Raw genomic sequence first — 15,430 nt, forward strand, 5'->3', positions numbered from 1 at the left:
TGCCGCCCCCAGGATACATCAGCCCAGGTTGGACATGAACTTTCTGTGTATACAAAGATGTCCATGAACTCCCATTCTCTAGTCTCCACCTTCCAAATGCTAGGATTACAGGTATGCACCACCACACTGGGCTGGAGAGAGTACTTTTTAGATGAAAGTCCAAAACCTCAGGGTAAGCCAGTAGGCTAGAGATCTAGCGGAGGGCTGTAGTCCAAGCCCCAAGACACGTGGCTTACACGTGGCTTTTCTTGTTCAGGAGAAGCTGGTCTTTGTCTGTGAGGCCTTAGACGGGTTGGAGAATGCCCCACACGGTAGAGGGGAGTCTTCTCTAGTTAAAGCCCCAAATATACCTTCAGAAACATCCGGGATGGAGTTTCACTAAACGTCTGGACTCTGTGGCCCAAGCCAAGTTAACTTAAAATGAAGGACCTCAGGTTGTCTTGCTGGAGCAGGCCTTTTGTCAGAAATGTTCACTTTGCAGGTCTCACAAAGCAAGGAAGGCGCATTCCCCTCAGCTGGGCCGGGGTGCTCGGCGCCAGGGCACGCCCGCATATAGCAGCCCAGCCAAGTTCCCCGCTCGGTCCTCCCTAATACTTCCTTCTCCCTGTTTCTTTCCCATGGCACCCTAGGACATCCTGTTCACTGTGGTGCTTGCTTGCTGCTCCCCCTTGCCTGGCCAGAAGCAGTGCCTGCCGGTCTCCCGCCGCACACCACATGTCACCTGCCTAACTATCTCTTTCACCTTACGCCTCCGTCACTTTGTGTAAGCGGCTTATCATCATCCTGTGGCAATTGTAACTTACCTGTCTTTAGATCGTCACTGTGCCTGCGGGGGGCCAGTAATCACCATGTGCTTGTTAATGATTGGCAAATGAAAGAGCCAGGGAGAGTGCTAAGTGACATTGTAGGAAGCGTGCGGATAGGGAGGCCCCAGAGGCTGGACTCCTGGTGGAGTGTCAGTGACGGTGGGGATGTGCCAGGGACAGTGTGATGGAAGCCTATTGAACTCACCGTTGCCCAGCATTGCTCTAAGTGCCAATGTGTGCCACTGAGTCATCAGCACTTTGAGACAGGGGCCCTTATTAGCTCCATTTTCCTGCCAAGGAGTCCAGGGTACTAATGAGGCAGGTATAGAGTTGGCCTGGCTGAAGAGTCTGTATTGTCAGCTCCAGTCGATTGAGGACTCACTATGTGTGGGGGTGTGCAGAGCTTTGTATGCCTTCTCGTGCACCCTCAGGGCAAATACATAACGTCTAAGGCATGTCCACTTTGCAGATGAAGAAGTGGGCTTACAGAGGTCTAGTATCTTGCGTATGGTCATATAAGTAGAAGTTGGTGGGTCTACAGTGTTAGGGGCCCACAAGAAAACCCTTAGAGATGGGATGGGAGATGGTCTATGCAGGAAAATGGAAGCAGCTCAAGTTAAAAAACTGGGTCTTCCCTGGCGTGAAAAAGGCTTCTGCTTCCAAGGGGACCAGTCAGGGCTGGGCTTGTATGAGAGGGCTCCTAAGCACTGTTCTTAATTTAATGGTGAGAGGGGAGGGAAGGCTGAACATCAGAGGTCAGGGGTACCTGGCCAACTGAAGCTCTACAAGCATCAGCACCGAGGACTCACGGGACTTTGCACAGCTGCAGAGAGATAGAGTGCCCAGGCCTGCTGTTCATGAAGATCTGTGGCTGTGGCTCCTCTGCCATAGTACCTCCTCATAGCAGGCAGGCAGGGGGTAGCAGCGACAGCTCTTTCCAGACTCCCAGTCCTTTCCTGATAAGGCTTCTGAAGAGTTCTGGAAATTTCCAGAGTGGGCTGGGGTTTATCCGAGATGAAGTACCAGCAACGGGGGCCTGCACCCTCAGGCTCTTCACTGGAATTCAGTGTGCTCTGAAATGTGGGTGCCTGGAGAACCCAGGAGTGGTGGCAGGTAGGGTTTTTGACTCTTGGCCATCAGTTGCTCTCAGGCAAGGTGGTCCTCTCTGGGCATGTGTGTCTCAGAACATTTATCAGTCCCAACATGGCTCAGCAGCACCTTCTCTGTTCAGGTCATTGCTGTGGTCATGGATCTTTTCACTGATGGGGATATATTCCAAGACATTGTGGATGCTGCCTCTAAGCGCCGGGTCCCTGTATACATCATCCTGGATGAGGCAGGAGTGAAGTACTTTTTGGAGATGTGTCAGGGCCTGGAGCTTGTAGACTTCCGCATTCGGGTGAGTTCATCCCTGGGACAGGTTGTGGGCCCTTTCCTCCGGCTCTTCCTCCTTCCTCCTCCCAAGCTCAGGGGCTCAGACTGATGTTCAAGATCCCGGTATTTTTCCTTCTATGTGAAGCCATGACTCAGGAACTTGTAACTGCTTACATATGTATCCTGGAGCTGCTTATATGTCCTAGAGCTGCTGAGGCTGGAGGAGGCAGCTCTGACCCGGCTCTGGGGTGCTCAGTGCATAGCACTGTCAGAGTCAACACAGCGCTATAGATTTCTGGTGGGGAACTTTGAGTAAGAACACCCCAGGCTTGTTGAAAGTAAACTATGCCAGGCTGAAGGAAGCAGAGGATTCCTTCAGCAGTCAGGGTCTATGGGCCTCTCCCAAAGCAAGGCCTTGGTGCAGGGCCTCAAGGTTTCCCCAGACAGGGCAATGGTGTCTTTCTCCTCTTCTCAACAGAACATCCGTGTCCGCTCTGTGACAGGAGTTGGCTTCTACATGCCCATGGGAAAGATCAAGGGGACTCTCTCATCGAGGTTCCTGATGGTGGATGGGGACAAAGTGGCCACTGGATCTTACAGGTGTGTTGGGCCAGGCGTGGGGAGCACCCAGAAGACCTGTATGGGTGGTAATTGTTCAGGAACGGGCTCTCCTGGAGCTTCCACAGTCACAGGTTTTAAGAGGCATTGTCTGTCCTGATCGCAGACCCCTACCTGGTTCCTTTCCCCAGACTTTCTGTTGGTGGATGGATTATTCCAGAGGGAGGAGCAACTCTTCCTAGGCATTAAGCATTGCTGGCTTGTCACCGTCCTTGGCAGCTGGTTGTACTTTGAGGATGGTTTTGGGGTGGGAAAAACAGGAGGTGAAAGGGAAAAGATCTGGGAAAGGGATGTGAGATCTTGTCTTAGTTACTTCTCTATTCCTGTGACAAAACACCATGACCAAGGTGCCTTACAGAAGACAGCATTTAATTTGGGGACTTACAGTTCCAGAGGGTTAGAGTTCATGACTGTCATGGCAGGCAAGCAGGCAAGCAGGCGTGGTGCTGGAGCAGTCATTCAAATAGTTGAGCCTATGGGGGCCATCCTCATTCAAAGCACCACAGATGTGACACAGAGCAATGACTCCAGGATTTGAATTGAAAAGCAAAGTACCAGGTACAGGAGAACCTGTTTGTGAGCCATCTTTTTCCTCTGAGAAAGTGAAAATCTAGGTGAGACTTGAACACATTGTAGCAATGAGTAAATAAATGATCCCAGTCCTCTTCTGCAGTTAAAGTCTGGGCTTTGCAGACACTGTGCACCCTGGGAATGATCGGTCGGGGTAGAACAGTGTATCAGTGGCAGAGCTTAGTTGCTGTGTTGTACAAGTATTGCATGTGTTTGTCCGAGGTATTTAGCTGGTTATTTCATTTGAGCCTCTAAGCCTTGAGTTAAGAGCCTGCCATCTCCCTGTAGCATGTTCTGCCGTAGGTCCTACAAGCCACACGGTACAAGGTACAGGACAAGGTAGCTGTGGATCCAGGTCTGAGTTCTCAAGCTCCCTGGGAAGGAAAAGGAGGGCACCAAGCAGTGTGTCCACAGTGACAGGGCAGGTTGAGGCCAGGCAGTGGGGGTTAGGACACAGTGTTGAAGGACACTGGCAAGGTCTTGGGCCATCCTTGTCTCTGTTTTTCTGTCCCCAGCTTTACTTGGAGCTCCTCCTATGTGGACAGGAATCTTCTCTTGCTCCTGACAGGGCAGAACGTGGAGCCCTTTGACATAGAGTTCCGGGAGCTGTATGCTATCTCTGAGGAGGTGAACTTGTACCAGCACCTGGGCCTGGCAGGCTGGCGTGGCCTCAACTACTCCTCTACTGTAGCTCGCAAGCTCATCAATCCCAAGTACGCCTTAGTGGCAGGCAGCCGCCCTCCTCCAGGAGAGATGATGCGCTGGGCCGCCCGGCAGCAACGGGAAGCTGATTCAGAGGGACAGGAAGAGGGCAGTAGCGGTGGTGAGTCTGCCCGGCGTCTCGAGAGCTTTCTGAATGACCTGGTCACAGTAGAGCAGGTACTGCCCACAGTGGAGCCCATTCCCTCGAGACCGCTGAGACCGAAGGATGGCGGGATGGTCTCTCACATGCACGCAGACCTGAGGCACAAGTCCCGAGAGGCACTCCCCCAGAATGGCAAAGGAGAAGCTGCCAATGGAGAGGCCACCCCAGCCAAGGAAAGCAGGCGCTTCAGCAGCAGGTTTTTCAGCCGACGAGTGAAGAGGCCGGCAGTGCCCAACAACATGGCCAGCTCCCCTTCCACGGAGACTTTTGCCGATGTGGAGTTTCCTCTGGGGAAGAGGCCCAACGACGGTTCTAGTGCCAACATGTCAGGTGAGCCACACACATGGCCCTTAGAGACGATCTGCCTCCCAGCCTCGGGGGAGAGCTTGCCGGCAGGAAGCAGGCAGGAGCTCCTGGGTCAGAAGGGCCTCCATTCCTGGTCTAGCTCTGCTCGCTGAACCGGGTGACCCTGAGCAAGTCACTGCAAGTCCAAGTTTCAGGTTCCCCCTCTCTGAGAGGGAGGAGTGAAACAGGCCTTGCTTGGTGTGCAGCACCGCAGTGGGCACAGGACGGTCTGTGAGGACTCTCACTCCTCGATGGTATTCAGATCACCTTCATAGTAGCTCAGTGAAAGAAGTGACAAGCTTTCATACACGAAGAACAAACAAAGCTCAGCCCTGGCTGGGAGTCTAGGGCTGTGAGAATAGGCCACCCTATTCCCTGCTGCCATCAGGATCTAACCTGGTCAGACATACCCCACTTTCACCCACTGATGCCCTCAGCCAGCTTCCCAGTTTCTGTGGTAAGTTAGAACTGTTTTCCACCTGTCTGTTTGGAAATCAGATTTGCCAGCTGGGTGAGGTAGTGCATGCCTATAATCCCAGTACTCAGGGAGGCAGAGGCAGGCGGATCACTGTGAGTTAAATGGCTAGCCTGGTCTACAAAGTGAGTCCAGCACAGTCAAGGCTACACAGAGAAACCCTGAGAAAAACAAAACAAAACAAAAAACAAACAAAAGAGAAAGAGAGAAAGAGAAAGAAAGAAAGAAAGAAAGAAAGAAAGAAAGAAAGAAAGAAAGAAAGAAAGAAAGAAAGAAAAGCAGATTTGTCCTCTAGGAGAGATTGGTGATGCAGTGACGTCTTTTCTAACCATCTCCCTAGATCTCCTTGAAGCCTTGTCTTTTTTCTTTTTCTCCAGAGCAGTCCCCAGTATGACCTTTCAGGAGCCTGGTGGTGACAAACAGGCTGCTGTGGAGCCTTGCTCATCTCAGCATCCCTGAGTTGGGAGGGCTCTGTGCTGGGATTTTTCCTTCTATGGTTGTAGGGCTTTGCAGTGATGAGAGCTGAGCTTCCTGGCTAGCCCACTATGTGAAAGCCGATTGTGATGTGTCTCTCCTAAGCAGCCCAAGGGCTCCCGGGAAGCAGGTATCCTGTAGCCCTGTCTTTGACCTGATCAGGACCTAGAGCAGGGAAATCACCGCTTTTCTTCTGACTAGAAGCACTTCCTGTCCTGTTGGACCCAGGAATGCAGCTGCCTCTTAGGGCGGGTCTGGGGTCTCTGTGATGTGGCACAATATGAGCACCCCTCTGCCCCCAGTGGGTCTGCAGCTCCTGAGCAGCTCAGCAGGCAGTGGGTCTGCACTTCCTGAGCGGCTCAGCAGACAGGTTCTTCATGGGGACTTTGTTTCTCCTCACGCTCATGGCGACTCTGAGTCCAGATGCAGGTGGAACCCAGGAGAAGCACATTAAATACAGGACATGGAAAATGTCTGCAGGCCAGACTCAAAGCCAGGCCTGGACCTTGGCTGTCAAGGGAGGAGTGACTGGTCCCCCATTCCCCTGGGGCATCCCTGCCTCCCCAGCACCAGATGCTCTTTGCCTCTTATTTGGAAGGAGGGTTGCCATGGTGAACACCTGGCAAGGAAGAGGAGGGGGTGAGCCCAACCACAAAGGGGCTGTTTCCCAACTCCTGACTGGAAGTGAAGTGGAAGCTATCTCTTCCCAGCCCCTCATCCTGAGGCGCTGTTTCCATAGAAACGCAAAGCCCATTGTCTTGTCCCTTCCCCATGCCTCTGGTGTCAGATTCCCCTGCTTAGATGACTTGGGCAGTTAGTGTTTGCCTCTGCTGCCTGTCTTGGGGCACCCTAGGGCCAACGAGCAGACTCCAAAGCACCCAGGGCCCTGAGCTGAAGAAGTGTGTCCCCCATCTAGCCTGAGGAGGAACATAGAGGTGGTACCCCCACATACCTATCCTGCCACCCCAGCAAGGCCCTGAAATCCCAGATCTCTGCTGAGACCTCTGGCCTCTGTTTCACTCTTGCTGAAAGGCAGAGATGAGCAGGCTGAGTTTCTCCTTGCAGAGGCCCTTCCTACACCTTCTCTGCCTCCTAAGTCTTAGGTTCAGGGGCCTCTGGTGCTTTCTGGTGGCAGCCACTGAGCAGCTGACGACACACCTCACACACAGCAGGGGCCCCCATCCTGGGAGAGCTAGAACTTGAGTTGGGGTGGAACCACTTCCTCAGAGAAGGAATCCATCCAGGGAAGGAATCCCCTTCCCACTGGGAGCATTCAAGCTGCAGCCCACAGTGGTGGTACAATCATCACCCTCCCCTCTCGGGGCTGTCTCCTCTTCTAGCTGGGAGGGCTGCTGAGGTCCTCCTGAGTTGATGCCAACAGTCCTATCTGTCGCTGCACTCTCTTGTCAGAGACGAGGTGGGTGGGTGAAAGAGAGAAAGACAGGAAAAGCTGACAGCCTGTAAAATTGCTTGATAAGAAGTATATAGTTGTCAAACAGCATGCAAATTTTTGCAAACCCAGGTGTGGCCTTGGGGAGAATCTCACAGAATCAATTCCTTTGGGGTTGGGTTGGGGGAGTAGGGGGCACAATGGAATTAGTCTGGCAGTTTGAAGACCCAGAGCTCCCTCTAGTGGCTGAAGCTGGGTGTCCTTTGCCTTTTTCTTTTTCTCTAACTAAACCTTGCCCCTGCACTGGGTTATTAGCTCCTGTCTCCTGGCCACTTGCCACCTGTGCCCATACAGGATCTCAGGGCAGGCTCTCTAGGGACAGAGATCTCCCAGTCTCAGGAGGGCACAGCCAGGGGCATCCTTGTTTAGAAATCCTGTGAATAGAGTCTGCACTGCTGGGCTGGGCTCAGAAATCTGCATATTTTTTTTTTTTTTTTTAAAAACCACTATGAAACAGGATTTAGTCAACTAAAGCTACCATTCTCTGGATGGCATTCACCATATCAGTAAAGACTAAGGAACTGATGACGCTCAGCAAAATGTGGAATGCTGGTGGTGCTGACAGTAAAAAAACAGCTTTGGAAACCAAAGCTTTATCACAGCTGTTGCCATGAAGATCCATTTCATCTTTTAACCAATCCTCACTGCCAAGAATTTAAAATTAAACACGAAATTAAATCAGAAGCATAACACAGGGATGCCAGTATCAGAGAAATTCATGTAACAGAATAGTGGGTTTCAGGATCTCCAACACATGAACGCACTCACTCCTGTCGGGTTAGCGTATGATGGCTCCAGTGCCTCAGTGGAGAAAGAGCCGCCCTTCACTGTCTGCTTCATTCAGTGCATGGTAACAGGGACGTTAGCAGGTCATGAAGCACTGAATGTAGATATCTGCGTTTTGAACAGGAGCCCAATGCAGAGACTCTTCAGACCAGCACCAAAGCAGTTCGTTACAGGAGACTTGGGCAGAGCTCTGCCCCCAGGAGTCACTAGGTTAGAGGAGGGGATTCTTGAACCTCCCCGGGGAATTGTGGGAAAATGGGCCCTCGTTTTCAACTGTGAAAGGGACATGATGTGAAATTCTGCCATTCAGAACTCAGGTGGCTTTTGCAACTGTTTGCTTGATGGTAGCGCCCCGAGAACAAGATCCTTGAACGAAGGGCCAACCCCTGTGTCCGCAGACAGGCCGTGAGGAAAGCACAGCATGGTCTGCCCCCGAGGCTCCTAAAGCAACTGCAGCTGTCTCCACTGGTTAGAGATGTTATAGACTGGAAGGCCTGGGATATTTTCTCTGAGTTTAGAGTGTGGTTGCTAGGACTGGGTTTGAGAACTTCAGGCTCTTCTACGTTGCCCTTTGGGGCTGGTGATTCTTGATGTCTTTGCTGGAAATCTGAGTCCTCACCGGGGCGGACAGGTGGGGAAGTGCTTCCAGGGCTGAGGATCTGTGTCCCCTTCTCCGGAATGTCACTCAAGTTTTGCTCCTGAGGAGCAGGTGTAGAAGGTCCAATGCTGTGTAGACTCTGTAGTCAGAGCGGATTATTCTGGACCCTGTGACCAACAGGAGGTTCTGGTCACGTGGCTGAGGTAAACAACTTCTGCTCCAGAGACAAGGCAGCTGTGCTGTTGGTATGTGTATGGTTTACCGCGTCTCATGTATGTGGTTGTTGTGTCTGCATGCATGTATGTGCACTACATGTGAACCTGAGGTCTGCATAGTTCAGAAGGAGGCATTGGCTCCCCCTGAAACTGGATCTACAGGTGTTTGTGACCCACCATGTGGTGCTGGGAACTGAGCTCGGATCCTCCGAAAGAGAACAGGTGTTCTTAGCTGCTGAGTCGTCTCTCCAACGCAGCTGAGCTGCTCTTCCCAGTTCCTCTGTGGCTACCGGGCCTCTGGTCGCCCTCTCAGTAAGGTGCTGGGTAAGCTTGCATCATCCAGCATCATTTGTACTGATTGGAACTCCAAATAGCTAGACATCACCTTCTTGCTTATTTTATCCAGTAAGAATATGGTTTTCTTCTGGGTGTGGTCCCAGCACCTAGGAGTCGGAGGCAAGCAGATCTCTGTGAGTTGGAGAGGCCAGCCTGGTCTACAAAAGGAGTCCAGGACAGACAGGGCTCTGTTAAACAGAGCTGTTTTATCTTGAAAAACCGAAAAAGAAAACAAACAAACAGAAAAGAATATGGTTTTGAAATGTTTGCTGTGTAGGGCACTGTTCTAAATTAAGCAGGAAATGGAATGAATAGCCCTTTCTTGTGCCCTTTACCCCGGAGACGGTTGAGTGCAGGGGGTGTGGGGACTCTGTTGTACAGGGTGTCCAGGGAAGGCGTCGTTGATTACAGGGCACTGGAGCAGAGCCTCAAATGGACACATGGACATCAGGGTAAGAATGTTCCAGATAAAAAAGTAGGAAGGCCTAAAAGCTTAGGGAGAGGGAGCTTACTGTCATCACAGCCCTGTTGTGACTTTCCGTGTTGTGCCCTGCCACCCCTTCTCCTGAAGCACCTTGCTTGCTGGCTGTTGTTGCACATGCCCCAGGCTGTCACGTGTCTCCCTCGCGCCTCTTGCTGTGGCCCTTTCCTTCTGCTCTTCATTCCCGTTTCCGGTTTTCAGTGCTAAACCTCTTTTGTTTTGTTTTGATTTGGTTTGGGGTTTTTGTTGGTTGTTTGGTTTGTTTTGAGACAGGGTTTCTTTGTGTAGCCCTGGCTGTCCTGGCACTCACTGTAGACCAGGCTGGCCTCGAACTCCCGAGATCTGCCTGCCTCTGCCTCCCAAGTGCTGGGATTAAAGGCGTGCGCACCACCACTGCCAACCTGGCAGTGATAATCCTTTTGCAACCTGGTTTTCTCACAGAAGTCTTTGGGCCATTCGCTTCCCTGCCACCACACTTCATAAAGAGATTGCTTGGGTGGTTGGTGTAATTCTTCCACGCTAATCTGAGTGGGTCTGAGGCAGTTTCCTGGTAAATTAACATGGAAGGAAAGATGGAACACAGAGAATTTCCCATCAAGCATGTTTCTCTCTCTGTCAGAGCCATGGAAATGAATCCCGAGGATAAGGGATATCTCCAGGCTGGCATCCAAGCCTACATATCAAAGGGTTGGGGCCTGCTAAAGACCAGCTTCTCTGGGAGGGATCTGGCAAGGCACAGGCGCTGTGGGTGCTCCTGTACCCTTGGCACACCCCTGTCCCGCTTCTGAATCCAGAGATTGATTCTGCTTACCTGCCTCCGGAGCTCCTGCCTCTCGGGGGGGCTCTGGGCATCTGCTTGCCAGGCCGAAGCAAACAGAAAATGCCACTGAGGAGAGGAAGTGGGAACTGTGCATCCGCTGCTGCTGCAGCAGCGAGGGGCTCCAGGGCGGTAGAATTTAATGACTTTCACAGAGCTTCATCACCAGACACAGCTCTCAGCACCACCACAGAAATCCGCCGGTTCCCTGGTCTACCTCCTCCTAGGCAGTCGTTTGCCTGAGTCTGAGGGACACCCAGGAGGGTGGGGCAGGTTTTACAGTTGAGTCCAGAGGGGTGAGTTCATTGTAGCCCCAGTGAGGCCGTGGCTAGTAGAACACAGACAGCAGGTGTGGGCAGCGCAGCCTTCCACAGGCCTGGGACTCAGGAAGGGACTGAAGCACCAGAGTTTTAGGTCTGGCCCTGCCCAGTGCTCTTCTGCTACTACAACTCACAAGAGGCAGTCTTCACCTTAATTAAATTCACAGCTGAAGTGCTATGGAAGGTGGTGTGAGCGCCGGGGAGATTGTCTTCACTGTACCAGGAGGAACAGGCAGGAAGTCACACCGTGGCTTCCACCTGGGGAAAGCAGCCAGCAGGCATTGTGAGGATGTGGACTCTGCCTTCACCTGTCCGGTGCCTCCAGGGCCAGCCAGAGGTGTCAGGTTTGCCTCACAGCTCCCCTTCGCTGCTATCCCAGAGTTCAGAGCGGGTTCAGTCATGAAAACTGCTGACTCCTTTTTCCAAGGATTGTGAGGGAGGTAGAAATAGATTCGGAGACAGGAAGGGGAGGGAGAGGCAGTCTAGAGAAAGGCAGCCCTCGCACCCTCATGGCCTGTGCCGCTCCCTTCTCACCTGGACCACCCCTGAGCAGTGACCACCCTGCCCACTGCCCCTGGGCGTAGCTCTCCTTCTCCAGCTCAGCTGCCTGCGTGGTAGGAGCTGAGACCAGCCTGCAAGGCCAGGGTCTGGCACTGGCCCTGGCCCTGACCCTGACCACTTCAGCAGCAAGGCTACTGCTTGCTTCAGTAGGGGGAGTGGTTCTGGCCGTCATCGTTGCTACCCCATACGCTCTTGCTGGGGTCCCTGAGAGTGCCCTTGATTTCACTCCGAGAGACTGAAGCTGCCGACAGCGTTTAGCTGTTAGTGACAGGAATCTCCTAAGTCATTGATGGCCGACTCCTGAGTCCCTGTCTTTGGTCAGGAGAACAGACCGCTTGATGGCTCCAATCACAGGGATCCTCTGGTTGCCGTGAGGCTGTTCTCCTAATCACCCTGTTGCCCTGAATTTGAGATCAGCAGCTTAGAAGAGAGGTATTAGCCCTGAACTCCAAACTTGCCGTGGTATGGATGGTCCAGGGTTGGGTCTTGTAACTTACGCCCTCCGCGTCTGTGCTCTGTCTCCACAGGTAAAGGAAGCCCCAGTGTCACCAAGCGCAGCAACTGTGTCATCTCCTGAGCTGCAGGGTAGTGGTGGGCAGGCCCTGCAGATACCCACTCATCCCGTGCTGTGCTGAGGAGAGCATGGCCTGTACCCTGCACCGGGTTCCACGTCAGACCCTCACGAGGCCTTCTACCCTGCAGCCTCCATCCAGCCCTAGGGCCGGGATCCCAGGTAGCAGGATCTGAAGCGTCTCAACCATTCCGTGTCTGTGGCAGACCAAGATAGCTGCACAAGGAACGCTGTGGCCTTGTTTACATGAAGTAGAAGCTTGCCTATCGTCTGCTCTCGTTTATGCCAACCTGTCCTCAGGTGGGACAAGGGTCGTTCTTCCTGCCTTGGTAGGACAGGATGTCCAGGGCAGCCCCAGCCTCTTGGCCTTTTCCTTGGACTTCTGGTGCTGTCTAGTTCCCCATAATCCAGAAGTTGGTGGAAAAGGGTGAAGAAGGCGATACTCTGAGCCAGTCTTGCTCCAGCCTTGAAACTCCAGGTAGAAGATACAGCTGAAACATCTGGGACATTGGCTATTGTGGCCTTATGGGCACCCATTCCTGCTGGCTCCTCTGAGTGGAATTGGGGCGGGGTTGGGGATACTGCAGCCTCCAGCTAGTGGCAGGATCTGACCGTGAAGAGCCCCTTTTCCTCCTATACTGTCATAGCAAGCCTGGCCTGAGAGCCCCAGGGCTCGCTGGATGGTGCTGTTGAAAACTGGGCCTCCCTAGAGTGCCTTTCTTTTTGCCTGCTCCTTTCAGGGAGCTTTTGTTTACAGACCTTGTGGAGGACGGGGTCCTTGGAGGAGAGGGGGCCGCACCCTGGGACAAGAACATTTGTATTTTTTTTTTCCCTGATGGTTCTTGGCCTTCTTCACCCATTAGGGCTTCCTCAGTGAAATTTCAGCCAAAAACTAGCCTTAGCCTCCTCTAAAGTGTCAGGCTGTTCTTCAGAGCCTCAGTTTCTCTAAAACAGGTTGGCCTAATTGTCAGGGCAAGCAGCTACCTCTCCTCACAGTGCCCTGTCTAGGCTGAGGGAGAGAAAGCATCAACCCAGAAGTCGCCTAACTACAGACTGGGTCAGCCCTCCTGGACAGGCTGAGTGGCAGAGGGGCAGAGGGCCACACAAAAGCCTTTCCAGGCCTCCCAACTAAACTCTGGGTACCACTAGAACCAAGGAGGGACCTGGGCATCTGCAGAGGCAGCTGGTGAGAGACAGGGAGGAGGCGCTGTAGGCTATGGAGGTGGGGGGACACGTAGCGGCCTGTGCCTGTGTCTGGCCTCCCTGCTGGTGGGGAGGAAGAAGGAGACTAATGATGGCCTCAGACCAGAATCCCCCTGTGCCCTCGAGGTTAGCTTCCCACTGTGGCTTCCCAAGTCTTTGTGAGAATTAAACACTTCTGGTAAGTGCTTCCTGATTCAAGGCTGGCCATGTGGCGTGTGCTCGTTCTGGAGGAAAGTGGAGAGGCCCATGGGACATGGCAGTGGCCTGTTACACCCCTGGAAGATGGGGGGTACAGATACCTAGACGGGGGGGAATGGTCACCTGAGGCTAGGGAAGAGACCGGCTCCTAAGCAACTCTGTTGAGGCTATCTTCCCTCTCCCCAGCGGACAACAGCTGGAGAGAGTGCTCTTCCTCACCATGCTGCTTCTCTCTCACTGAGACACAAGCTTTAGTCGAGAAACTTTCAAAGGCTGTTTCAGAAAAGACTCCATCTGGGTGACGGTCAGCTGCCAGCCCCAAGTCCCCCATCACAAGTAGCCTAGTGACCAGCACAGCAAAGTCTGTTGGGAGAGGTGCCAGGCCCTGTGCTGTAGGATGTGGCTCAGGCCGGCCTCCAGCTCCTGAACTCCGGGGTAGTTTGAGCGTGGTGCTTTGGCTCTGAGGTTGGCTGGCTCCCCGGAGGTTTCCTGTCCTGCGACATCTCCCACTTGGGTCCTAGCCACCTTGTTTAACACTTCACCGCCTTGTTCTCCCCGGAACAGGTGTGTTTATGTGCACACATCTGCCGCCTCCCATTCAGCTCTCTCAGATTTCCTCCTGGTCTGTTCCCCTTCTTCCTGGCTCAGCCATGGAAAGTACCATAGGACATACCTCTCTGTACCCAGGAGTGCTTCCCCGCCCCCCCCAAAGCGAGCCAGAGCCGACAGCAAGAGAACCTTCAAACTCAAGTGAGGTGCAGTGGGAATACCCAACTGTCATGGCCGCCGTCTGAGTAAGCACAAAACCCCGCTCTGCAGCCAACAGGCCCTGCCTGCGCCCTGGCTGCAGTTCTCACCTGGCACTTCCCCACACTCAGATCTTCTCGCCTGCCTACAGGGCACAGCGTCTGCCGTGCGTCACTGTATTGCTCTTCCAGAGGCATGGGATTTGCTTCAGAATGACGCCCTAGTTCAGTGAGTTGGGCCTGACCATGGTCGCAAGAGTGCACGCTAGAGAAAAGCAAGAGGTGGCAGGTGCAGGCCAGCACGTGTTCACTGGTGAAGTCATCCCAGGGCAGACCCTCCAGCCTCGTGGAATTAGCCCCAGACTCCCCCCTCCTCCCACCGACGCTTCCGCTTTCCCGGCTTTGGAGCAGGGAAGACACCGCTTCCAGATAGCATACTCTGCCGTCGGGCATGATAGGTGCCCGTTCTTCCTTGGCCAGGCTCTGAGCACAAAGACCACATCTCTGGCTCAATAGTCTCCTCTTACTACCGGTTGGCTAGATGGTTGAAAATCAGACAACTGGGTCCAGCGAGATTGGTCAGTGGGTAAAGTCCCTTGCTGTACAAGGATGGTGACCCAGGTTCAATCCCAGAACCAAGGGTGGAAGAAGAGAACCAGCTCCTGGAGTGATTCTCCAGCCTGCATATGTACATGTGGCGCGTGGGTGTCGTTCACATATACATGGACGAAGGGAAACCAAGAAGGACCTTGAGGTTGGCAGGTTGCCACGAAGTTACCCAGAAGTCATGGGAAAGGCTGGAGTCCAGTTCCGGGGACATCCCAGTGCACCGTCCCTGAATGGCATGCCAGCCATTCGGAAGCAGGGAAAAATGGTTACAAGAGAGAGCAGTGTCGGAAAACACCCAAACACGGCTTCAGAAATGGGTACCTACGTCCTAGGAGATGAGCGAGGACCTGCCGCTGAGGCCAGCAGGCTACGTGGGAGCCTGCGGGAGGAAAACCGCAGGAAGGCATGCCCACTGACCCTAAAGGTAGAAAGCCCATGGTGTGCCAAGCATCTTGGTTTGTGGTTTGTTTTTTCTTTCAGATCTTATATATAAAAGAGATTTATTAGGTGGATATAAAGAGAGAGAGAGAGAGAAGGGGAGCAGGACATGATGAGAAGAAAGAGAGGAAAAGAGAGAGGGGACGCTCCATAGAGAAAGGACCAAGAGCGGTTTGTGGTTCTGGCAGCTTTGACTCCCTGGTGTGGCTCTTGGGTGTAGCGTGGAGATTAGGCGACTGGGTAGGGAAGGGCAGCTCACAGCTTGTCTGCAGTGAATTGTTCAGTAAGTGGATAGTTACTGGGTGCCAGGCCTGGGGACACACGGTGACAGAGAAGTGCAGTGTTTGAAAACAGAGTACATGAAGCGATGTGGTGAGTCCCAGCACTCAGGAGGCAAAGGGAGGCGGATCTCTGAGTTTGGGGCCGGCCTGGTCTACAGAGCGAGTTCCAGGACAGCTGGAGCTACATGAGACCTTGTCTTGCAAGACCAGAGAAAGAAAAGAAAGCAGGGTGATTGCATGCTGCTTCGTGGGACATGAAGCAGAATAGGTTGGCTCAGCCAGAATCCTGGCTC

General features: G+C 53.2%; 1 protein-coding gene across 1 annotated transcript in view; it reads left to right on the plus strand.

Annotated features, from left to right (window-relative positions):
* Positions 1-13,058, plus strand: part of Fam83f (family with sequence similarity 83 member F) — a 29,707-nt gene extending 16,649 nt beyond the window's left edge. The window contains exons 2-5 of the mRNA XM_055603081.1: positions 2,038-2,205; positions 2,659-2,780; positions 3,884-4,563; positions 11,619-13,058. Coding sequence (XP_055459056.1) covers positions 2,038-2,205; positions 2,659-2,780; positions 3,884-4,563; positions 11,619-11,668 — 1,020 coding nt within the window. The 3' untranslated portion in view covers positions 11,669-13,058. The remainder of the gene's footprint in view (positions 1-2,037; positions 2,206-2,658; positions 2,781-3,883; positions 4,564-11,618) is intronic.
* Positions 13,059-15,430: the final 2,372 nt, after the last annotated feature.

Source organism: Psammomys obesus, unplaced genomic scaffold (assembly GCF_907164565.1).
Source record: "Psammomys obesus unplaced genomic scaffold, mPsaObe1.curated_primary_1811, whole genome shotgun sequence".
Classification (NCBI taxonomy): Eukaryota; Metazoa; Chordata; class Mammalia; order Rodentia; family Muridae; genus Psammomys; species Psammomys obesus.